This window comes from Schistocerca serialis, chromosome 11, assembly GCF_023864345.2.
Source record: "Schistocerca serialis cubense isolate TAMUIC-IGC-003099 chromosome 11, iqSchSeri2.2, whole genome shotgun sequence".
In the NCBI taxonomy this organism is placed as follows: domain Eukaryota; kingdom Metazoa; phylum Arthropoda; class Insecta; order Orthoptera; family Acrididae; genus Schistocerca; species Schistocerca serialis.
Window position 1 is genome coordinate 114,105,437 of NC_064648.1, and position 26,041 is coordinate 114,131,477.

The 26,041-nt window shown below is 45.7% G+C and overlaps 1 protein-coding gene and 1 pseudogene across 1 annotated transcript in view; both read right to left on the reverse strand.

Moving 5' to 3' along the window:
* Positions 1-2,050: 2,050 nt before the first annotated feature.
* Positions 2,051-26,041, reverse strand: part of LOC126426514 (U4/U6 small nuclear ribonucleoprotein Prp31-like) — a 171,953-nt gene continuing 147,962 nt past the window's right edge. The window contains exon 5 of the mRNA XM_050088419.1: positions 2,051-2,266. Coding sequence (XP_049944376.1) covers positions 2,051-2,266 — 216 coding nt within the window. The remainder of the gene's footprint in view (positions 2,267-26,041) is intronic.
* On the reverse strand, positions 13,958-14,074 carry LOC126427524 (5S ribosomal RNA; annotated as a pseudogene).

Here is a 26,041-nt window from a genome sequence, read left to right on the forward strand (position 1 = left end):
CCAATGATTTTAGAAATTCTGATGGAATGTTATCTATCCCTTCTGCCTTATTTGACCGTAAGTCCTCCAAAGCTCTTTTAAATTCCGATTCTAATACTGGGTCCCCTATCTCTTCTAAATCGACTCCTGTTTCTTCTTCTATCAGACAAAACTTCACCCTCATAGAGGCTTTCAATGTATTCTTTCCACCTATCTGCTCTCTCCTCTGCATTTAACAGTGGAATTCCCGTTGCACTCTTAATGTTACCACCGTTGCTTTTAATGTCACCAAAGGTTGTTTTGACTTTCCTGTATGCTGAATCTGTCCTTCCGACAATCATATCTTTTTCGATGTCTTCACATTTTTCCTGCAGCCGTTTCGTCTTAGCTACCCTGCACTTCCTATTTATTTCATCCCTCAGCGACTTGTATTTCTGTATTCCTGATTTTCCCGGTACATGTTTGTACTTCCTCCTTTCATCAATCAACTGAAGTATTTCTTCTGTTACCCATGGTTTCTTCGCAGCTACCTTCTTTGTACCTATGTTTTCCTTCCCAACTTCTGTGATGGCCGTTTTTAGAGATGTCCATTCCTCTTCAACTGTACTGCCTACTGCGCTATTCCTTATTGCTGTATCTATAGCGTTAGAGAACTTCAAACGTATCTCGTCATTCCATAACATAGGTCTAGTAAATTCTTTGGTGAGTTATGTCTGGCTCTGCGATTTTCAGCAGGGGGAGTTATGGCAGGGGGAGAATATGGCGCCATCTATCTGCAAATCATTTGCGCATGCGCCTGCGCATTCTTCGCGCGCGTGTTCTAGAAACGGGGCGTCGACGTGCAGATACCGTCAGTCGCACCTAGCCACCAGCCAAGGTGAACCACCTGACGATGTTGGACAGCTGCTCCGAGGAAATATTGTGGAATTTGCACAACGTGATTCGGCGGCAAGTCCGTGAAGACTATTTACAACATATCTGTCGGGAAAGCTTGAAGAGTCACATGACTATGTAGATGACGGTTCAAGTGGCTCTAAGCACTATGGGACTTACCACCTGAGGTCATCAGTCCCCTAGACTTAGAACTACTTAAACCTGACTTAGCCGGCCAGAGTAGCCAAGCAGTACTAGGCACTACAGTCTGGAACCGCGTGACCGCTACGGTCGCAGGTTCGAATCCTGCCTCGGACATGGATGTGTGTGATGTCCTTAGGTTAGGTTTGAGTAGTTCTAAGTTCTAGGGGACTGATGACCTCAGAAGTTTAGTCCCATAGTGCTCAGAGCCACTTGAACCATTTTTGAAACCTGACTCTGAGCACTATGGGACTCAACTTCTGAGGTAATTAGTCCCCTAGAACTTAGAACTAGTCAAACCTAACTAATCTAAGGACATCACACTCATCCATGCCCGAGGCAGGATTCGGACCTGCGACCGTAGCAGTCTCGCGGTTCCAGAATGCAGCCCCTAGAACCACACGGCCACTTCGGTCGGCCCGAAATGACCCTTGTACAACTGAAACATGTTGGTATTGCTGCTTCTGAATAGCTTATATCCCTCCAAACCGAAAATTGTGTAGGAGGCTAAAATGACAATATACGTCATCAAAATTGGAGGTGGCATTGATGATCTCAACAAGTGTCGACATGAGGTCGGAGCTGATGGATGTCCTGGAGACCTCAGCAGGTGCCAACAGAAGTCGCTGAGGTTGGATATTGTGTTGTGGGCCTCAGCAGGTACCAATGTCAGTCAAGGTTGGAAGCTGTGCTGGGAACCTCATCTGGCAGCGGCAAGGCCCATCAGATTCTGATATGGTGCTGTAGATCTCAGCAGGATTTGTGAAGTTGTGGACTGTGTTTGGAACATCGACAGTCGTCAATGTTCAAGGCTGTAATGGGCTTCTCAGCAAGCGCCAACAACAGTTTGGGTCGGCAACCTCTGCAGCCAGCGACTGGGTCCATCGAATGTGGGTGTGGTGATGAAAATCTCAGCAGAAGCCGACAGAATTCGCTCACGTGCCAGGTGGTACTGGCGACCTCACGAGCGTCGAAGGTGGGGTTCTGTGCCGCCACCTCAGCAGGCGCCGACATCAGCGAAGTACCTGCCGCGGCCCCTTGGGAGGGCCTCGGCGGCGGCCGCCGCAGGGTGCACGATCTCGAGCCCCTCGACCGTCGAGAAGGCAACACTGGACGCAGTGCCTGGCGTGGGTGTGGCCAGCACGTCGCCGGCGCCCAGGCAGCGTTCCCGCTCCACGGCCAGCCGGCGCTGCAGCGCTCTGGAGATGCGAACCTGCGCGCGACGGAATGCATCATTACACTGGGTGGTAACAAAAGATTCGCTGTGTTTGCAGGGTTGCCACAAGTTCTGGAAGTCAGGGGATATCAGGGAGTTTCAAAAGTGCCAGGAAAATCAGGGAAATTCGAAAAAAACCTGGAAAATTCTCGTTTTTGTCTGCGTAGACGAAATGGTTTGTTTACTGAGATGTCATACATCGTCACTGGCTAGGTGCAGCTGAGTATGTGCGCCACTTCCCTACTCCTCCATACTACATCTGCATCTACGAGGTGCGGCTAGAAAAAAACCGGACTGATGCTGGAAAAAACATTTATTTACAATTATTTACAATTTCATGTTATCTCCTTCAATGTACTCTCCTCCTCGGTCTCTACACCGCTCCATACGAATTTTCCACTTTTCATAGCAATGCTGCAGATCATTTTCGGTAAGTCCATACATTACTTCCGTCGCTTTTTCTTTTACTGCTTCAACAGTCTCAAATCTAGTTCCTTTCAAAGCTGACTTGACTTTAGGGAAAAGAAAAAAGTCACAGGGGGCCAAATCAGGTGAGCAGGGTGGATGATCTAAGATGGGAATGTTGTGTTTTGCCAAAAACGTCTTCACTGACAACGCACTGTGAGCTGGGGCATTGTCTTGGTGAAGGATCCATTACTTTTTTCTCCACAAATCGTTCCGTTTTCTCCGTACTCGCTCACGTAGGGTAGCCAGGACGCTAATGTAGTAATGCTGATTCACTGTTTGTCCCTCTGGTACCCAATCAATGTGCACAATCCCTTTGATGTCAAAAAAAAAAACAATCATCATTGCCTTGAATTTCGATTTTGACATTCGTGCTTTTTTTGTCGTGGAGAACCAGGAGTTTTCCAATGCATCGATTGGCGTTTAGTTTCGGGATCGTAAGTAAAAAACCACGATTCATCGCAAGTAATAACATTTTGTAAGAAGGTGGGATCACTTTCAATTTTTTCCAGGATGTCAGAACAAATCATTCTTCGGCGTTCCTTCTGTTCAATTGTGAGACACTTTGGAACCATTTTTGAACACACTTTGTTCATGTTGAAACTTTCATGAAGAATCTGCCTAACACTTTCCTTGTCAACTCCTGTTAACTCAGACACCGCTCTGATTGTTAAACGGCGATCTTGTCGAACAAGTTTACCGATTTTTTTCAATGTTTGCATCAGTTTTTGCTGACAATGGTCTGCCAGTGCGAGTGTCATCACTGGTGTCTTCGCGGCCATCTTTAAATCGTTTAAACCACTCAAACACTTGTGTTCGCGATAAACAATCATCGCCGTACACTTGTTGTAACATTACAAACGTTTCACTTGCAGATTTTCCTAGTTTGAAACAAAATTTGATGTTAATACGCTGTTCTTTCTGTACACTCAACATCTTCCGAAGCACAGACAAAACGTCAACTACTTAAAACAGACGCCACGGGCAGACTGAGTGCAGGAGGCAGATGAAACTCGAGCAGTAGGCGGAGCGAGAGTCACGTGACAGGCCACGCGACTTTCAGCCTTATTGCATTCGTTTTATTGTTTCACCAGTACTAGTCCGGTTTTTTTCTAGCCACACGTCGTACATGGATACTCTGCAAATCACATTTAAGTGCCTGGCAGAGGGTTCATCGAACCACCTTCATATTTCTCTATTATTCTAATCTTGTACAGTGCGTGGAAAGATTGAACAGCTATATCTTTCCGTACGAGCTCTGATTTCCCTTACTTTATTGTGGTGATCGTTTCTCTCTATGCTTTATTACACTGAGCAATAGCAAACGTTTCACTGTGTTTGCAAGGTTGCCACAAGTTCTGGAAGTCAGGGAAGTTCAAAGGTGCCAGGGAACTCAGGGAAACTTGTTAAAAAAACTTGGTAAATATCGTTTTTGTCTGCGTAGACGAAATGGTTTGTATGCTGAGATGTCATACATCGTCAAAATGGTTCAAATGGCTCTGAGCACTATGGGACTTAACTGCTGTGGTCATCAGTCCCCTAGAACTTAGAACTACTTAAACCTAACTAACCTAAGGACATCACACACATCCATGCCCGAGGCAGGATTCGAACCTGCGACCGTAGCGGTCGCGCGGTTCCAGACTGTAGCGCCTAGAACCGCTCGGCCACTTCGGCCGGCTCATACATCGTCACTGACTAGGTGCAGCTGAGTATGTGCGCCACTTCCCTACTCCTCCCTACTACATTTGCATCTACACGGCTACTGTGCCAGTCACATTTAAGTGCCTGGCAGAGGGTTCATCGAACCACCTTAACAATTCTCTATTATTCTAATCTTGTACAGATGTTCAAATGTGTGTGAAATCTTATGAGACTTAACTGCTAAGGTCATCAGTCCCTAAGCTTACACACTACTTAACCTAAATTATCCTAAGGACAAACACACACACCCATGCCCGAGGGAGGACTCGAACCTCCGCCGGGACCAGCCGCACAGTCCATGACTGCTGTGCCTGAGACCTCACGGCTAATCCCGCGTGGCTAATCTTGTACAGTGCGCGGAAAGATTGAACAGCTATATCTTTCCGTATGAGCTCTGATTTCCCTTATTTTATTGTGGTGATCGTTTCTCCCTATGCTTCATTACACTGAGCGATAACAAACGTTTCACTGTGTTTGCAGGTTTGCCACAAGTTCTGGAACTCAGGGAATATCAGGGAATTTCAAAGGTGCCAGGGAAGTCAGGGAAATTCGAAAAAAACCTGGAAAATTCTCTTTTTTGTCTGCCTAGATAACATGATTTGGTTACTGAGATGTCATGCATCGTCGCTGGCTAGGCGCAGCTGAGTATGTGTGCCACTTCCCTACTCGTCCATACTACATCTACATCTCAAACGTTTTTTATTCCAGCCTCTGATCACAATATCAATTCTTTAGACGATGACCAGTTTCAGTCCATAATGAACATCCTCAGATCTTTTTTACATCATGTCCTAAAGCGATAAGGCCATAATGGCATCGTCAAAACATATAAATATAATAAGCACAGCATCGTCACATGGATCTAAAATAAGGTATAGAATAGGCCACATCATCCACATGTCCATTTTGGCCTAATCACTTTAGGACATGGTGTAAAAAAGATCTGAGGATGGGCATTACGGACTGAAACCGGTCATCGTCCAAAGAATTGATATTGTGATCAGAGACTGGAATAAAACACATTTGACAGTACTGGCTCACTGTTTGTGTATGCGATTATGTCGCAGTTGGTGAGACATCTACATCTACATGGATACTCTGGAAACAACATTTAAGTGCCTGGCAGAGGGTTCACCGAACCACCGTCACAGTTCTCTATTATTCCAATCTCGTATAGCGCGCGTAAAGAACGAACACCTATATCTTTCCGTACGAGCTCTAATTTCCCTTATTTTATCGTGGTGATCGTTTCTGCCTATATAGGTCGGTTTCAACAAAATAATTTCACATTCGGAGGAGAAAGCTGGTGATTGGAATTTTGTGAGACGATTCTGTCAAACGAAAAACGCCTTTGTTTTAATGGCCACCGCAAATCCTGTATCATTTCAGTGGCCGTCTCTCCCTTATTTCGCGACAATACAAAACGTGCTGCCCTTCTTTGGACTTTTCCGATGTACTCCGTCAGTCCTATCTGGTAAGGATCCCACACCGCTCAGCAGTATTGTAAAAGAGGACAGACACGTGTAGTGTAGACAGTCTCCTTAGAAGATATGTTACATGTTCTAAGTGTCATACTGTAATGGTACTTGAATTACGTAAGCATTGCAGCACCTCACCTCAACCTCTCGATACCAGCACTATTCTACTGTGTTTCTGTAAAGCAGATTTCATTCATGTAGAAATACTTTGATACATGGATATGTTTATATTGCAATGATATTATTCTTGTGTGAATTCTTATTAGACTTGGTCGTCATGTAGAAAAGGCGCAAATTGTAGCCAGTTTATAAAATGTGAACTTTAACAGTGAGGAAGATATTTTCAAGTATGTTTTGTGTAGTGACGTTTTGGAATGACTTGCGTGATATTGTAACAAAAGCAATAAAAAAGAAGTGTAACTTAAATTCGGAGTGCTGATTACTTTTTTACATCACCATTGTCCTAACTTTCAAAGGTTTAATCTTCAAGAATGGTTTGTGAAACACATCTATAAGACTTCTGAATATCGCAGAATAACACCTAGGCCTATTTGCATCCAAGCTTGGAATCATCACTACCTAGATTTTCGACGACTGAGCCATGAGTTCACAACGAGACCAGCGTGGGAAACACGAAAATGGCTCTGAGCACTATGGGACTCAACTTCTGAGGTCATTAGTCCCCTAGAACTTAGAACTAGTTAAACCTAAGGACATCACAAACATCCATGCCCGAGGCAGGATTCGAACCTGCGACCGTAGCGGTCCTGCGGTTCCAGACTGCAGCGTCTTTAACCGCACGGCCACTTCGGCCGGCAAACACGAAAAGATGAGTGCGTAGTTTATCGATTATTTCATGAAATGACTTTATTAACTGTGCTCTACTGACACCTGCCACATAATATAACTTTGTTGTTGCCCGAAAATTCAATATTTAGCAGCGTGAGCAACACTACAAATCATAATTAATTTTTGACCTTTGTTGTGGTAGGATTGTTAGAATACCAATAAAACGCGGTCTTTGGTTAGCCTTCCCCACAACATTTTCTGTGTGTTCCTTCCAATTTAAGTTGTTTGTAATTCTAGTTCCCAGGTATTTAGTTGAATTTACAACCTTTAGATTTGACTGATTTATCGTGTAACCGAAGTTTAATGGATTCCTTTCAGCACTCATGTCGATGACCTCACAGTTTTCGTTATTTAGGGTCAACTGACAATTTCCGCACCATTCAGATATCTTTTCTATATGGTTCTGCAGTTTGTTTTGATCTTCTGATCACTTTATCAGTCGATAGACGACAGCATCATCTGCAAATAACCGAAGACGGCTGCTCAGATTGTCTCCCAAATCGTTTATATAGATAAGGAACAGCAAAGGTCCCATAACACTACGTTGGGGAACGCAAGAAATCACTTCTGTTTTACTCGTTGACTTTTCGTCAATTACTATGAATTGTAACCTCTCTTGACAGGAAATCACAAATCCAGTCACATAACTGAGACGATATGCCACAAGCACGCAATTTCACTGCGAGCCGCTTGTGTGGTACAGTGTCAAAAGCCTTCCGGAAATTCAGAAGTACGGAATCGATCTGAAATCCCTTGTCAATAGCACTCAACACTTCATATGAATAAAGAGCTACTTGTGTTTCACAGGAACGATATTTTCTAAACCCATGTTGACTGTGTGTCAATAGACCGTTTTCTGCGAGGTAATTCATGATGTTCGAACACAATATATGTTCCAAAATGCTGCTGCATATCGACGTTAATGATATAGATCTGCAATTTAGTGGATTACTCCTACTACCTTTCTTGAATATTGGTGTTAGCTGTGCAACTTTCCAGTCTTTGGGTACGGACCTTTCGTCGAGCGAACGGTTGTATATGATTGTTAAGTATGGAGCTAATGCATCGGCATACTCTGAAAGGAACCTAATTGGTATACTGTCTGGACCAGAAGACTTGCTTGTATTAAGTGGTTTAAGTCGCTTCACTACTCCGAGGGTATTTACTTCGACGTTACTCATGTTGGCAGCTATTCTTGATTCGAATTCTGGAATATTTACTTCGTCTTCTTTTGTGAAGGCATTTCGGAAGGCTGTGTTTAGTAACTTTGCTTTGGCAGCACTGTCTTCGATAGTATCTCCATTGCTATCGCGCAGAGAAGGCATTACTACTGCTTCTCCCCTTCCTACCATTCCCCTCGGATTGGTCACTGCTGCCACCACTTCTTGCCGCTGGCCTAGCAGCTGCCGACGAGAGCCAGGGAGGCAACAGGAGTGGTTCGTCTGGATCTGATGCTCAGATATTGTTGAGTCAGTGGCCGAAGATGGCGGTCACGTGTGCTTGAGTTGTGCCTGAGTGACTGTGTGAATGGGTGTATGCTCTTGTTTTGTGACAAAGGCTATGGCCGAAAATTTGGTTGGGAGACTATCGGTTGTAGAATTTTGGAACACGTATTATGTTCGAGTATAATAACTTTTCTGGAAACTAGAAATCTACTCTGTAGGAATCAGCACGGGTTTCGAAAAAGACGATCGTGTGAAACCCAGCTCGCGCTATTCGTCCACGAGACTCAGAGGGCCGTAGACACGGGTCCCCAGGTAGATGCCGTGTTTGTTGACTTCCGCAAGGCGTTCCATACAGTTCCCCACAGTCGTTTAGTGAACAAAGTAAGAGCATATGGACTATCAGACCAATTGTGTGATTGGATTGAAGAGTTCCTAGATAACAGAACGCAGCATGTCATTCTCAATAGAGAGAAGTCTTCCGAAGTGAGAGTGATTTCAGGTGTGCCGCAGGGGAGTGTCATAGGACCATTGCTATTCACAATATACATAAATGACCTTGTGGATGGCATCGGAAGTTCACTGAGGCTTTTTGCGGATGATACTGTGGTATATCGAGAGGTTGTAACAATCGAAAACTGTACTGAAATGCAGGAGGATCTGCAGCGAATTGACGCATGGTGCAGGGAATAGCAATTGAATCTCAATACAGACAAGTGTAATGTGCTCGAATACAAAGAAAGATAGATCCCTTATCATTTAGCTACAATACAGGAGGTCAGCAACTGGAATCAGTTAATTCCATAAATTATCTGGGAGTACGCATTAGGAGTGATTTAAAATGGAATGATCATATACAGTTGATCGTCGGTAAAGCAGATGCCAGACTGAGATTCATTGGAAGACTCCTAAGGAGATGCAATCCCAAAACAAAGGAACTAGGTTGCAGTACGCTTGTTCGCCCGCTGCTTGAATACTGCTCAGCAGTGTGGGATCCGTACCAGATAGGGTTGATAGAAGAGATGGATAAGATCCAACGGAGAGCAGCGCGCTTCGTTACAGGATCATTTAGTAATCGCGAAAGCGTTACGGAGATGATAGATAAACTCCAGTGGAAGACTCTGCAGGAGAGACGCTCAGTAGCTCGGTACGGGCTTTTGTTGAAGTTTCGAGAACATACCTTCACCTAGGAGTCAAGCAGTATATCGCTCCCTCCTACGTATATCTCGCGAAGAGACCATGGGGATAAAATCAGAGAGATTAGAGCCCACACAGAAGCATACCGACAATCCTTCTGTCCACCAACAATACGAGACTGGAGTAGAAGGGAGAACCGATAGAGGTACTCAAGGTACCCTCCGCCACACACCGTCAGGTGGCTTGCGGAGTATGGATGTAGATAGATGTAGATGTGCAGGGTGTGATTGTCTTTTCTGCGCGCTTGTCTGCGGCTCAGCGGTCATCTTGACGGTGTGTTGCTACTTCTCCTCATTAGTAGTGATTCTCAGAGTATTTGCGCCAGTTATCTGTTGCATGGAATGATGAAAGCGGTCTCATTTCACCAACATGGTGTCTGTGACACGTGAATAGCCGGCTACACGACTGGACTTCCCCGATGAGCCAAAACTGCAGGTCTTTTCTGTGGGTGTCTCTAACGGATTGGTTCCGCCGATCTGAAGCCCACCGTTCCCCACTAATGGCCAAGCCCTGCCCATAGGATCTAGTGTCACCGACCTGCCTACAGGACGGGTCTGTCAGTGTCTGGCATAATGCGGCGGATTTTCGTGGTTTTTTCACGGGCCTAGGACTGAATTGCTCCTCGGCCGACCAGAGGCCCATGGTCGATGGAATTCAGAAATTGCGATTGTCTCACCGCAAGTATATTTTACAGTGCAGCGTTTTGCAGGTAATTTAGTTATTCTAGTACATTTTCGCACTTCGAAAATATTTTATACATTAGCAAGCGTGGACGATACGACGAAGATAATTTTGAGTCGCTGGCGGTTTGTACGCTATGTACTCATATATTTGTAAAAACAAAAATCACTCAATACTTGTAAAATAATAGGCATAACACAGTGACTAATAACCAACAATAACGAACATAGTAGAACCAACATTTTATTGGTGATCACCTATAGTGTTGGTTTACACAACTTTTCCTTGCCTTATACCCTCCTTCCAAGAGGCCTACTTTTTTCTCAGGTTAGTTCTGAAATCAGTGAAGGTATTTAAAATCTGTCTTCCGACTCCAAGGAAATGTGTATTTTTGTGAGAAATGTGTTTAGTTTCATGGACATACACTACTGGCCATTAAAATTACTACACCACGAAGATGACGTGCTACAGACGCGAAATTTCACCAACAGGGAGAAGATGCTGTGATATGCAAATGATTAGCTTTTCAGAGCATTCACACAAGGTTGGCGCCTGTGGCGACGCCTACAACGTGCTGACATGAGGAAAGTTTCCAACCGATTTCTCATACACAAACAGCAGTTGACCGGCGTTGCCTGGTGAAACGTTGTTGTGATGCCTCGTGTCAGGAGGAGAAATGCGTACCATCACGTTTCCCACTTTGATAAAGGTCGGATTTCAGCCTATCGCGATTATGTTTATCTTAGCGCTACATTGCTGATCGCGTTGCTCGAGATCCAATGACTGTTAGCAGAATATGGAATCGGTGGGTTCAGGAGGGTAATACGGAACGCCGTGCTGGATCCCAACGGCCTCGTATCACTAGCAGTCGAGATGACAGGCATCTTATCCGCACGGCTGTAACGGATCGTGCAGCCACGTCTCGATCCCTGAGTCAACAGATGGGGACGGTTGCAAGACAACAACCATCTGCACGAACAGTTTGACGACGTTTGCAGCAGAATGGACTATCAGCTCGGAGACTGTGGCTGCGGTTGCCCTTGACGCTGCATCACAGACAGGAGCGCCTGCGATGGTGTACTTGACGACGAACCTTGTTGCACGAAAGGCAAAACGTCATTTTTCGGATGAATTCAGGTTCTGTTTACAGCATCATGATCGTCGCATCCGTGTTTGGCGACATCGCGGTAAACGCGCATTGGAAGCGTGTATTCGTCATCGCCATACTGGCGTATCACCCGGCGTGACGGTATAGGGTGCCATTGGTTACACGTCTCGGTCACCTCTTGTTCGCATTGACGGCACTTTGAACAGTGGACGTTACATTTCAGATGTGTTACGACCCGTGGCTCTACCCTTCATTCGATCCCTGCGTAACCCTACATTTCAGCAGGGTAATTCACGACCGCATGTTGCAGGTCCTGTATGGGTCTTTCTGGATACAGTAAATGTTCGTCTGCTGCCCTGGCTAGCACATTCTCCAGATCTCTCACCAATTGAAAAAGTCTGGTCAATGGTGGCCGAGCAACTGGCTCGGCACAATACGCCAGTCACTACTCTTGATGAACTGTGGTATCGTGTTGAAGCTGCATGGACAGCTGTACCTGTCACGCCATCCAAGCTCTGTTTGACTCAATGCCCAGGCGTATCAAGGCCGGTTTTACGGCCAGAGGTGGTTGTTCTGGGTACCGATTTCTCAGGAGCTATGCACCCAAATTGCTTGAAAATGTAATCTGCATGTGAGTTCTAGTATAATATATTTGTCCAATGAATACCCGTTTATCATCTGCATTTCTTCTTGGTGTAGCAATTTTAATGGCCAGTAGTGTGTAAGGTGCGCTCAAAAAGAATCGAGCTTGAGGCATAATTATAGAAACCAGTACCTGTATGTTAGAAGTAGTGACCCTGGCTGTTGAGACACTTGTCCCACTGTGACACAAGGCGGTGTATGGTTGTCTCATAAAATTCCCGGGGCTGCGATGTTAACCAGTTCCGCACCTGAAGTGAATCGTTTGTCCCTCAGCGCCTTTTTAAGGACACCAAAAATGGCGTAATCACAGGGAGAGACTGTATGGAGGGTGGCCGAGAACCTCCCATTTGAATTTCTGCTGGAGTGCCGCGACTGTGTCGGCCCTATGACGTTTTGGATTGTCGTGGAGCAGAATAACCGCACAGGTGAGATTACCTGGTTGTTTTGATTTGATTGCTTGGCGAAGGGTGGTCAAGGTTTGCGAGTAACGCCGGGTAGGAAGTGAATCAAAAGGGGGCCATCTTGGTCACAGAAGAACGTCAGCGTAACCTTTCCTGCACTCGTGTGGATGGTCTTGGCTTCCACTGGAGAGGTTGTCGTTTTGATTCTGGTTCGAAGTGATGACACAATGACTCATCTCCAGCCACCAGTCGTACCAAGAACGCATTCGCTTCCCAAGCATAGCGCTGCAGATGGGCACGACAGTGGGCCATTCGACATGCTTTCTGTTGTGGTTGAAGACTATGGGGCACCTATTGGGCACACACTTTCCACATGTGCAGTCGATCTTTCACGATGGTGTGGACACTTGCGACACTCAATCCGACCACGGCGGCTGTGGCTTTCATTGTCACTCGGCGGTCCTGGGTAATGAGTGCATCCACCAGCTGGACGATGTCATTGGTAATACAGTGTGGTACTCCAGACCGTGCATCATCGGCTAACGACACCCGTCCTTCCCTGAAGCGATTGTTCCACGCCTTGACCCTTGCAAGGGACATGCAGTGTTCGCCGTACACTGGTGATGGATGTCTGGTCCTCCTACTCCTTCCGCTGTCAGGAAACGAACAACACCCCTTTGCTCTTCTGTTGACGCCTCCGTGCCACTGTTTGTAGTGCACTGGCAGCATTGGACGATTGATGCATGCTGCTGCTGGCTCTGTATAGTAACGTGACTTGCACGTTTGCCCTCTAGCGACGGTCTGTGAACTTCCAACCTCTGATCGGGACCACACCTCGTTACACACGCCACGATATTACCCTCCTGTCACCAGTTTGCGCATTCCAGACTCCGGGTCGTTTCTTTTTGGACGCCCCTTACAAAATAACAACTGTGGTCTTAATTTAACACATATACCATTTTCCTTGCTTTCTCCATCTAAAAACAGTTCATTACAAAAGATGTTGATGTTAGTCCTAAACATTTTTGCTCGCATGGGTGAGAATTAAGGAACTCCTTAAATTTTTCTCAATTTATATCTGTACTTACCCTCGAGATCTCAAGATTTGTCACGGAAAAATGCTAAAACTTGTCCAGAAATCAACGAAATATCAGGGTACTTTAGTTGGGGAATCTTCTGGCAGCCTTGATTCGGGTATCTTCCAGCTTCAAACAATGCCAGACAAAAAAGTGAAGTGCATGGAAGCAAAGAAGGAAATGAAATGAAACATCACGGGTTGATAGGGCATGTGATGTTATTTTAGTGGTTACGATTGGGCTCAAATTTTCAAAGAACTTGTCAGTATGCGTCTAGTTATCAGTATGATGCTGCACCCCCTCTGACCTGGATGCACGCACCGATTCGGTTGCGAACGGCCTCTGTTCTGAGGTATGTCGGCTAACAACTGTTGTAATTGGTCCTTAATATTCTGGATATTGGCACTCGGACGAACTGGACATCCAAGACTTGAAAAAAAGAAAGCACTCCGTCTTCAGGCCACGAGTGGCCTACCGGGACCATCCGACCGCCGTGTCATCCTCAGTGGAGGATGAGGATAGGAGGGGCGTGGGGTCAGCACACTGCTCTCCCAGTTGTTATGATGGTATTCTTGACCGAAGCCGCTACTATTCGGTCAAGTAGCTCGTCAATTGGCATTATGAGGCTGAGTGCACCCTGAAAATTGGCAACAGCGCCTGGCAGCTGGGTGGTCACCCATCCAAGTGCCGACCAAGCCCGACAGCGCTTAACTTCGGCGATCTCACGGGAACCGGTGTATCCACTGCGGCAAGGCCGTTGCCCAAGACTTGGAAAAAGGGTTTAATATTTTTTTCTGTAATACGTGAAAAACACTGACTTTTATGTGAATTCCATTGAGTGAGAAGGGCAAAGATAATAAGCACGATTTATCATCTGTGTAGATAATGATTAAAGAAGACGACATGTACTCTGTTAATTTGCTTTAGTCTGATAAAAGAGAAGTCATTGTACATTTTCGAGCAGTACCGCTGACCTGGCAAGACGCACTCTTCCTACATTCTGTATTAAATAATTGTTAATTTATCTTAATCAGTTTCAGAATACGAAATGTTATTTGTTACTATTGAAGCCATCTTTTATTTATAAGAGAATTGTGCCCTTTCCTGCAGTTATTTGAAGTCTTATCAGTTACCATCTTACTCTATTGTCGTCTGCTATTACAGTCGCTACGGCAACGGCCTTGCAGCAGTGGATACACCGGTTCCTGTGATATCACCGAAGTTAAGCGCTGTCGGGCGTGGTCAGCCCTTCCATGGGTGACCATCCAGGCCGCCATGCGCTGTTGCCATTTTTCGGGGTGCACTCAGCCTCGTGATGACAATTGAGGAGCTACTCGACCGAAAAGTAGCGGCTTCAGTCAAGGATACCATCATAACGACCGGGAGAGCGGTGTGCTGACCCCATGCCCCTCCTATCTGCAGCCTCCTCTGAGGATGACACGGCGGTCGGATGGTCCCGGTAGGCCACTCGTGGCCTGATGGCGGAGTGCTTTTGATTACAGTCAGTACAACCGTTTTTAGTAATTACCGCTCTTATAGCCCGGGTATTACTGGGATAACTGATTGAAATTATGCATTTATGGAAATATTAGGGTGTCACCGTCATTATTTTCATTTTCTGATGCAAATTTTGCCATACTGGGCCACAAATATCGAGTACGTTATTTTTCACGTAGCTACCATTACAGAGAAAGCTATAACTAAATATGCTTCACGCAATTAGAATTAACAAACCAGTTTGCTACTAATAAATATACATCCATACGAACCCTAACTTTTCAATTCCTGGGACCAAAAGAGATCATGTTGAAAAGTTGTTGTGGCTTTTGTGTGCAATAACGTATCTGCATGTTAACGTACCTCCAATAAAAGGAAATCATTATAATCAGTTGTTTAGACCACCGAGCGTTGGGTGTAATAACTCTGTGTATTTTTACATTTTAAGAGACTGTCAAAAAATCTGTGTCACAAATAATTAACAATTATCTGTTTAAAAGACAATTTCATGCAACACATTACAATTACACTACACACAGTTCATTCATTCACATTAACACACACCGACAAATACATATATATTTAAAAAAAAGTTTTGCATCCCCCTCAGTTCCGAGAGTTCCGGAACCTGTACAGAAAATTGGGATATAGATCAAGATAAACATCATTTCCGCCCATTTTATTGCTCATGAAAACCACCTATTGCATGTCGTACAACCATAAAGCGAGACCTTCAGAGGTGGTGGTCCAGATTACTGCACACACAGGTATCTCTAATACCCAGTAGCACGTCCTCTTGTATTGATGCATGCCTGTATTCCACAATATCAAGGCACTGTTGGTCCATATTGTCCCACTTCTCGACGGCGATTCGGCGTAGATCCCTCAGAGTGGTTAGTGGGCCACGTCGTCCATAAACAGCCCTTTTCAATCTATCACAGCCATGTTCGATAGGGTTCATATCTTGAGAACATACTGGCCACTCTAGTCGAGCGATGTCGTTATCCTGAAGGAAGTCATTCACAAGATGCACGATGGGGGCACGAATTGCCGTCCGTCAAGACGAATGTCTCACCAATATGCTGCCGATATGGTTGCACTATCGGTTGGAGCATGGCATTCACGTATCGTACAGCCATTACGGCGCCTTCCTTCATCACCAGTGGCTTACCTCAGCCGCACATAATGCCACCCCAAAACAGCAGCGAACCTCCACCTAGCTGCACTCGCTGGCCAATGTGTCTACGGCGTTCAGCTTGACCAGGTTGCCTCCGAACACGTCTCCGATGATTGTCTTTAAGACGGGATATGCGACGCTCATCGGTGAAGAGAACATGATGTCAATCCTGAGCGGTCCATTCGGCATGTTGTTGGGCCCATCTGTGCCGCGCTGCAAGGTGTCTTGGTTGCAAAGATGGACATCGCCAGGGATGTCGGGAGTGAAGTTGCGCATCATGTGGCCTATTGCGCACAGTTTGAGTCTTAACACGACGTCCTGTGGCTGCACAAAAAGCATTATTCAGCATGGTGGCGTTGCTGTCAGGGTTCCTCCGAGCCATAATCCGATAAGTAGCGGTCATCCACCGCAGTAGTAGCTCTTGGGTGGCCTCAGCGAGGCATGTCATTGACAGTTCCTGTCTCTCTGTATCTCCTCCATGTCCGAACAACAGCGCTTTGGTTCAATCCGAGACGCCTGGACACATACCTTGTTGAGAGCCCTTCCTGGCACAAAATAACTATGCGGACGCGATCGAACTGCAATATTGACCGTCTAGGCACGGTTGAAGTACAGACGAGTCGTGTACCTCCTTCCTGGTGGAAAGACTGGAACTGATCGCCTGTCGGACCCCCTCCGTGTAATAGGCGCTGCTCATGCATGGTTGTTGACCTCTTAGGGCGGGTTTAGTGAAATCTCTGAACAGTCAAAGGCACTGTGTCTGTGATACAATATTAATAGTCAATGTCTATTTTCAGGACTTCTGGGAACTGGGGTGATGCAAAACATTTTTTGAGATGTGTATACAGGGTGGTCCATTGATCGTGACCAGGCAAAATATTTCACGAAAGAAGCGTCAAAGGAAAAAACTACAAGAACGAAACTTGTCTAGCTTGAAGGGGGAAACCAGATGGCGCTATGGTTGGCCCGCTAGATGGCGCTGCCATAGGTCAAACGGATATCAACTGCGTTTTTTTTAAAAAAAATAGGAAACCCCATTTTTTATTACATATTCGTGTAGTACGTAAAGAAATATGAGTGTTTTAGTTGGACCATTTTATTCGCTTTGTGATAGATGGCACTGTAATAGTCACAAACATATGGCTTACAATTTTTGACGAACAGTTGGTAACAGGTAGGTTTTTTAAATTAAAATACAGAACGTAGGTACGCTTGAACATTTTATTTCGGTTGTTCCAATGTTATACATATACCTTTGTGAAATTATGATTTCTGAGAACGCTTGCTGTTACAGCGTGATTACCTGTAAATACCACAGTAATATTAATTCAATAAATGCTCAAAATGATGTCCGTCAACCTCAATGCATTTGGCAATACGTGTAACGACATTCCTCTCAACAGCGATTAGTTCGCCTTCCGTAATGTTCGCACATGTATTGACAATGCGCTGACGCATGTTGTCAGGTGTTGTCGGTGGATCACGATGGTAAATATCCTTCAACTTTCCCCACAGAAAGGAATCCGAGGACGTCAGAACCGGTGAACGTGCGGGCCATGGTATGGCGCTTCGACGACTAATCCACCTGTCATGAAATATTCAGTACCGCTTCAACCGCATGCGAGCTATGTGCCGGACATCCATCATGTTGGAAGTGCATCGCCATTCTGTCATGCAGTGAAACATCTTGTAGCAACATCAGTAGAGCATTACGTAGGAAATCAGCATACATTGCACCATTTACATTGGCATCGATAAAATGCGGGCCAATTATCCTTCCTCCCATAATGCCGCACCATACATTAACCCGTCAAGGTCGCTGATGTTCCACTTGTCGCAGCCATCGTGCGTTTTACGTTGCCCAATAGTGCATATTATGCCGGTATACGTTACCGCTGTTGGTGAATGACGCTTCGTTGCTAAATAGAACGCGTGCAAAAAATCTGTCATCGTCCCGTAATTTCTCTTGTGCCCAGTGGCAGAACTGTACACGACGTTCAGAGTCGTCGCCATGCAATTCGTGGTGCATAGAAATATGGTACGGGTGCAATCGATGTTGATGTAGCATTCTCAACACCGACGTTTTTGAGATTCCCGATTCTCGCGCAATTTGTCTGCTACTGATGTGCGGATTAGTCGCAACAGCATCATCATATGTTACAGGTCGTGGTTGACGTTTCACATGTGGATGAACGCTTCCTGTTTTCTTAAATAACATAACTATCCGGCGAACGGTCCGGACACTTGGATGATGTCGTCCAGGATACCGAGCAGCATACATAGCACACGCCCATTGGGCATTTTGATCACAACAGCCACACATCAACGCGATATCGGCCTTTTCCGCAATTGGTAAACGGTCCATTTTAACACGGGTAATGTATCACGAAGCAAATACCGTCCGCACTGGCGGAATGTTACGTGATACCAGGTACTAATACGTTTGTGACTATTACAGCGTCATCTATCACAAAGTGAAAAAAGAGGTCCAACTAAAACATTCATATTTCTTTACGTACTACACGAATATGTAATTAAAAAATGGGGGTTCCTATTTTAAAAAACGGAGTTGATATCCGTTTGACATATGGCAGCGCCATCCAGCGGGCCAGCCATAGCGCCATCTGGTTTCCCCCTTCAAGTTAGATGAGTTTCGTTCTTTGTAGTTTTTTCGTTTGACGCTTATTTCGTGAGATATTTGCCCCGGTCACGATCAATGGACCGCCCTATATATATATATATATATATATATATATATGTGTGTGTGTGTGTGTGTGTGTATTTTATATATATACATCCATGTATACATGCATCTAACCATGTACACAAATATGCATAGTCACTGTATTGTATGGACCAATGTGCATATATATATATATATATATATATATATACACTCCTGGAAATTGAAATAAGAACACCGTGAATTCATTGTCCCAGGAAGGGGAAACTTTATTGACACATTCCTGGGATCAGATACATCACATGATCACACTGACAGAACCACAGGCACATAGACACAGGCAACAGAGCATGCACAATGTCGGCACTAGTACAGTGTATATCCACCTTTCGCAGCAATGGAGGCTGCTATTCTCCCATGGAGACGATCGTAGAGATGCTGGATGTAGTCCTGTGGAACGGCTTGCCATGCCATTTCCACCTGGCGCCTCAGTTGGACCAGCGTTCGTGCTGGACGTGCAGACCGCGTGAGACGACGCTTCATCCAGTCCCTAACATGCTCAATGGGGGACAGATCCGGAGATCTTGCTGGCCAGGGTAGTTGACTTACACCTTCTAGAGCACGTTGGGTGGCACGGGATACATGCGGACGTGCATTGTCCTGTTGGAACAGCAAGTTCCCATGCCGGTCTAGGAATGGTAGAACGATGGGTTCGATGACGGTTTGGATGTACCGTGCACTATTCAGTGTCCCCTCGACGATCACCAGTGGTGTACGGCCAGTGTAGGAGATCGCTCCCCACACCATGATGCCGGGTGTTGGCCCTGTGTGCCTCGGTCGTATGCAGTCCTGATTGTGGCGCTCACCTGCAAGGCGCCAAACACGCATACGACCATCATTGGCACCAAGGCAGAAGCGACTTTCATCGCTGAAGACGACACGTCTCCATTCGTCCCTCCATTCACGCCTGTCGCAACACCACTGGAGGCGGGCTGCATGATGTTGGGGCGTGAGCGGAAGACGGCCTAACGGTGTGCGGGACCGTAGCCCAGCTTCATGGAGACAGTTGCGAATGGTCCTCGCCGATACCCCAGGAGCAACAGTGTCCCTAATTTGCTGGGAAGTGGCGGTGCGCTCCCCTAAGGCACTGCGTAGGATCCTATGGTCTTGGCGTGCATCCGTGCGTCGCTGCGGTCCGGCCCCAGGTCGACGGGCACGTGCACCTTCCGCCGACCACTGGCGACAACATCGATGTACTGTGGAGACCTCACACCCCACGTGTTGAGCAATTCGGCGGTACGTCCACCCGGCCTCCCGCATGCCCACTATATGCCCTCGCTCAAAGTCCGTCAACTGCACATACGGTTCACATCCACGCTGTCGCGGCATGCTACCAGTGTTAAAGACTGCGATGGAGCTCCGTATGCCACGGCAAACTGGCTGACACTGACGGCGGCGGTGCACAAATGCTGCGCAGCTAGCGCCATTCGACGGCCAACACCGCGGTTCCTGGTGTGTCCGCTGTGCCGTGCGTGTGATCATTGCTTGTACAGCCCTCTCGCAGTGTCCGGAGCAAGTATGGTGGGTCTGACACACCGGTGTCAATGTGTTCTTTTTTCCATTTCCAGTAGTGTATATATATATATATATATATATATATATATATATATATATATATATATATAGGTATCCCAAAATAATGTATACACTCTTTGAACCTGAACATCTCTTTAACTAAAGGAGATGTACTATATTTCTGATGTTCGTGGTGTAGCTTAAGGCCCAAATAAAGGTGGTTAATGTTGAAAATGACATCCTTCAGCCGGAATGCACTGTCAATGACAGAGCGACATGCCAACTGTATTGTTCCTAATGGAATAGCATCACAAACTTGTTTAATTTGCTCTTTAAGGTCATGTAGTGTTTGTGGTCTTGCAGTGTAAATGGTCTTCTTGAGAGTAGGGTTGGGGGTTGTGTGGGGAAGGAGACCAGACAGCGAGGTCATCGGTCTCATCGGATTAGGGAAGGACGGGGAAGGAAGTCGGCCGTGCCCTTTTGAAAGGAACCTTCCCGGCATTTGCCTGGAGCGATTTAGGGAAATCACGGAAAACCTAAATCAGGATGGCCGGACGCGGGATTGAACCGTCGTCCTTCTTCTTGAGAGTACCCCACAGGTAGTAGAGGAGTTAGATCAGGAGTTCTAGGAGAAAAGTCCACACTCCCCCTTCGTTGTACCCATCTGGCAGGGAATGTGCGATTGAGAAGTGCTCTCACATCAGTGTGAAAGTGAGGTGATGCCCCAACCTGTTGAAAGTTGTTTGTTGTTGTTGTGGTCTTCAGTCCTGAGACTGGTTTGATGCAGCTCTCCATGCTACTCTGTCGTGTGCAAGCTTCTTCATCTCCCAGTACCTACTGCAACCTACATCCTTCTGAATCTGCTTAGTGTATTCATCTCTTGGTCTCCCTCTACGATTTTTACCCTCCACTCTGCCCTCCAATGCTAAATTGGTGATCCCTTGATGCCTCAAAACATGTCCTACCAACCGATCCCTTCTTCTAGTCAAGTTGTGCCACAAACGTCTCCCCAATCCTATTCAATACCTTCTCATTAGTTACGTGATCTACCCACCGTATCTTCAGCATTCTTCCGTAGCACCACATTTCGAAAGCTTCTATTCTCTTCTTGTCCATACTAGTTATCGTCCATGTTTCACTTCCATACATGGCTACACTCCATACAAATACTTTCAGAAACGACTTCCTGACTCTTAAATCTATACTCGATGTTAACAAATTTCTCTTCTTCAGAAACGATTTCCTTGCCATTGTCAGTCTACATTTTATATCCTCTCTACTTAGTTTACAGAAACGTCGTTAAGACAAGGAGTTGTCATACGCAACATTTCTAAGTAATAGTCACCTGTCACAGTGTTTTGAAACAAGTACAGCCCAATTAACCATCTGGAATGTAGGCCACAGTAGACTAATACTCCTGGTAGATTAGCATCGTTTTCCTCGATTATATATGGTTTCTCACTCGCCCAGTACAGGTAATCGTGCTGTTTAATTGTTCCATTAAATGTAAAGGTCGCTTCATGCGACTAAAGAATTAAATCTTGGAAATGTTGCTCTTCTTCACACCTGTTAATAAACCACTCACAGAATTCACCTCACCTGTCAGGATCATCCCCATTAAGAGCATGGACAAATCTTCTTATGTAAGGCTTAAATTTCTGAGTCTGATAAATTCTAGGGACACTGCTTTCGGAGATGCCAACCTCATAAGACCATTGCCTCGCAGATTTCTTTGGGTATTGTGTGTACGCCTGGATCACTGGATCAACACTTTCATTGTCTCTTTCTTCTGCTACGTCCCCTTTTCATATCCTGCACTGTTCCTTCGGCATGAAACTTATCTTGGATTCTTGTAATTGTTACGCTTGGTGGCGTTAGTGTTCCAAATTCAAGCCTCCAATGTTGTGATACGTCACTTACGTTCTCCATTTTCCAGTAACTCTTTTGCACTCATTTCCATGGATCCATTGATAATGCAATGTTTGTTTACAACGCTGAAACAAGAAAAAGTGTAGTTATGCTTTTCACTGCCTTCTGAATTATTACCAGCAATAACTGTATTTCTGTCTCCTTTAATTAAAGAGATGTTCAGTTTCAAGAAGTGTATACATTATTTTGGGACACCCTGTATATCCAAGCTTGGTTTTCAAGATACTTCGACGCATCTTTGTAATTAAATTTCTGATAATAGCTTCTTCTTTCATTGCAAATGTCAGAATAAGCACATTTGCAAGACGAATTCGTGAGCCTATATAAAATACAACGGGTCTCCTATGTAATCCACTTTCTTTGCCTCCCATTACTGAATGGAAGAGGAAAGGGAAGAAATACCCTTTGCCGCACATCGTAATGTGGCTCGCGGACTGAAAATGTACAGGGTGGTTATATTTAAATGTCTGATTTTGCGGAATGAAATATTCACTCTACAGCGGAGCGTGCAATGATATGGAACTTCCTGGCAGATTATTTACCATATGGGTATCCAACATTATTGGAAAGATGATGAGATCGTGCGCTGCGGGAATTGCGATATTAGTAGTGCTACTGTAGTGACTTATTGTTCGGCGCCGGTAATGGTACGGCTACATAGGAATGAAACACAAGCATCAGTGTGCATTTACAGTTGCAGACGGTAAACATGGTTTTGGACTAGGTGACCAGAGGTTTACTCATAAAACTACTTCATCACAACAACAGTAACGGTGTTGCTGCTGTGCTGGAGTATCGACGCGTCAAGTGATTATGGAGAGGTCCTCTTTCCTCACTGGGATTGACGAACGTGGCTGGGAAGTTCGAATTAACTGGTGACTTGGGAATTGCTGCTGGAAGACGACGGGAAATTTCACCCCAAACTGTTGAAGAAGTTACTCTTGCCATGGTTGTGAACACTGGACCAAATGTGCTATCTCCAAGCAGTGAATGAGCTGTATCATAACAGTTTAACACTTCATGGTCTACCACTCGAAAACTACTGAAAACAGTTGTGAAACGTTGTGGTTCAAGGCTGTCATGCCTGCCAATTGTCGTCAAAATGAGCAACGTTTATAATCTGGAACGCAAATATGGTATGCAATGTTAGCGTCTGATGTGGAAACTGAAATGTATTACTTTCAGTGGTTTATTTTTTATTTCTCTTCTGCATGTCCTTACAAATGTTTTCTTAAAATGTACACTACTGGCAATTAAAATTGCTACACCACGAAGATGACGTGCTAAAGACGCGAAATTTTACCGACAGGGAGAAGATGCTGTCATATGCAAATAATTAGCTTTTCAGAGCATTCACACAAGGCTGGCGCCGGTGGCGACACCTACAACGTGCTGACACGAGGGAAGTTTCCAACCGATTTCTCATACACAAACAGCAGTTGACCGGCGTTGCCTGGTGAAACGTCGTTGTGATGCCTCGTGTAAGGCGGACTAATGCGTACCATCACGTTTCCGACTTTGATAAAGGTCGGAGTGTAGCCTATCACGATTGCGGTTTATCGTGTCGCGGCATTGCTGCTCGCGTTGGTCGAGATCCAATGACTGTTTGCAGAATATGGAATCGGTGGGTTCAGGAGAGTAATACGGAACGCCGTGCTGGATCCCAACGGCCTCGCATCACTAGCAGTCGAGATGACAGGCAACTTATCCGCACGGCTGTAACGGATCGTGCAGCCACGTCTCGATCCCTGAGTCAACAGATGGGGACGTTTGCAAGACAAGAACCATCGACACGAACAGTTCGACGACGTTTGGAGCAGCACGGACTATCAGCTCGGAGACCGTGGCTGCGGTTACCCTTGACGCTGCATCACAGACAGGAGCGCCTGCGATGGTGTACTCAGCGACGAGCCTGGGTGCACGAATGGCAAAACGTCATAGTTTCGGACGAATCCAGGTTCTGTTTACAGCTTCACGATGGTCGCATCCGCGTTTGGCGACATCGCGGTGAACGCACATTGGAAGCGTGTATTCCTCATCGCCATACTGGTGTATCACTCGGCGTGATGGTATGGGGTGCCATTGGTTACACGTCTCGGTCACCTCTTGTTCGCATTGACGGCACTTTGAACAGTGGACGTTACATTTCAGATGTGTTACGACCTGTGGCTCTACCCACCATTCGATCCCTGCGAAACCCTACATTTCAGCAGGATAATGCACGAGCGCATGTTGCAGGTCCTGTACGGGCCTTTTTGGATACAGAAAATTTCGACTGCTGCCCTGGTCGGCACATCCTCCAGATGTCTCACCAATTGAAAACGTCTGGTTAATGGTGGCAGAGCGGCTGGCTCGTCACAATACGCCAGTCACTACTCTTGATGAACTGTGGTATCGTGTTGAAGTTGCATGGGCCGCTGTACCTGTACACACCATCCAAGCTCTGTCTGACTCAATGCCCAGGCGTATCAAGGCCATTATTACGGCCAGAGGTGGTTGTTCTGGATACTGATTTCTCAGGATCTATTTAGCCAAATTACGTGAAAATGTAATCACATGTGAGTTCTAGTATAATAAATGTGACCAATGAATACCCGGTTATCATCTGCATTTCTTCTTGGTGTAGCAATTTTAATGGCCAGTAGTGTAGTTGTCCCACGATCACGCGTTTTATCATGAGGGCCCTCTTAAGCAGGGAAAGTTTAATTATAGTCATCCGGTGGATATAAATGAAATACAATCTAAGTCAAAAACAAGGTAGACGATGAACGAATTATGCGAACGAGAGAGAAATCGGTATATGTGATATGTACATGTTCAAACAAACAAAGTATAATTTCAAAAAAGTTGGATAATTATTTAATTCAAGAGAAAGAGCTTCACGAATTGAGCAAGTCAATAGTGTATTGTGCCATCTATGGCCCTAATCGTAGCAGTTATTTGGATTGGCATTCATTGATAGCGTTGTTGCATGTCCTCCTGAGGGCTATCGTGCACAGATTTTGTCCACCTGTAGCGTTAGATCGTCAAAATCACGAGCTCCTTGGAAGGCCGTGCCCACAATGCTGCAATGTAAGCCCAGGATGGGTGTATGAAATACCACCAAAATACCACTGTGCTGTAAGGGCGCCGCGGATGACAACCAAGGGGTCCTGCTACCAAACCAAATGGCACCCCTAACCATCACTCCCGTTTTTAGGGCTCTATGGCACACGACAGACCACGGTCTGGAGCGTCTCCCCAGAAACGGTTCGGCCTGGAATGCCATTGACTAGAGTAGAACTGCCTCGATGATCAGCTCGACTCAGCGAAGTGTGGCCCGATGAACAGTGAAGACATTTCTGGAGACGCCCTGGACAACAGTGGTATACCGAATTGACTTCCCTGCTACTCGGCCTGAGAACCAGACCGAGCGATGTGGCGTAGTGATTAGCACACTGGATTCGCATTCGGGAGGACGACGGTTCAATCCCGCAGCTGGCCATCCTGATTTAGGTTTTCCATAATTTCCCAAAATCGCTTCAGGCAAATGCCGGGATGGATCATTCGAAAGGGCACGGCCGAATTCGTTCCCCATCCTTCCCTAATCCGATGAGACCGATGACCTCGCAGTTTGGTCTCTTTCCCCAAATAACCCAACCCAACCCGCGATGCCATTTCTTTTCACAGCAGCACCTCTGTGTTTGTAATGCGTGGCACCGTTACAGGGTAGTGGTACATCGACAGTAATCAGTGCCCTGTTTTGTTGTCATTACTGGTATGTCATCCTGGGCAACATAATGAGACTCTGTTGATTGTCTTCATGCTTCACAAACCCAACCTTGGCCAGCGAGGTCAGTGTATCTCTCTCCAGTTGAGACAGTTTGAA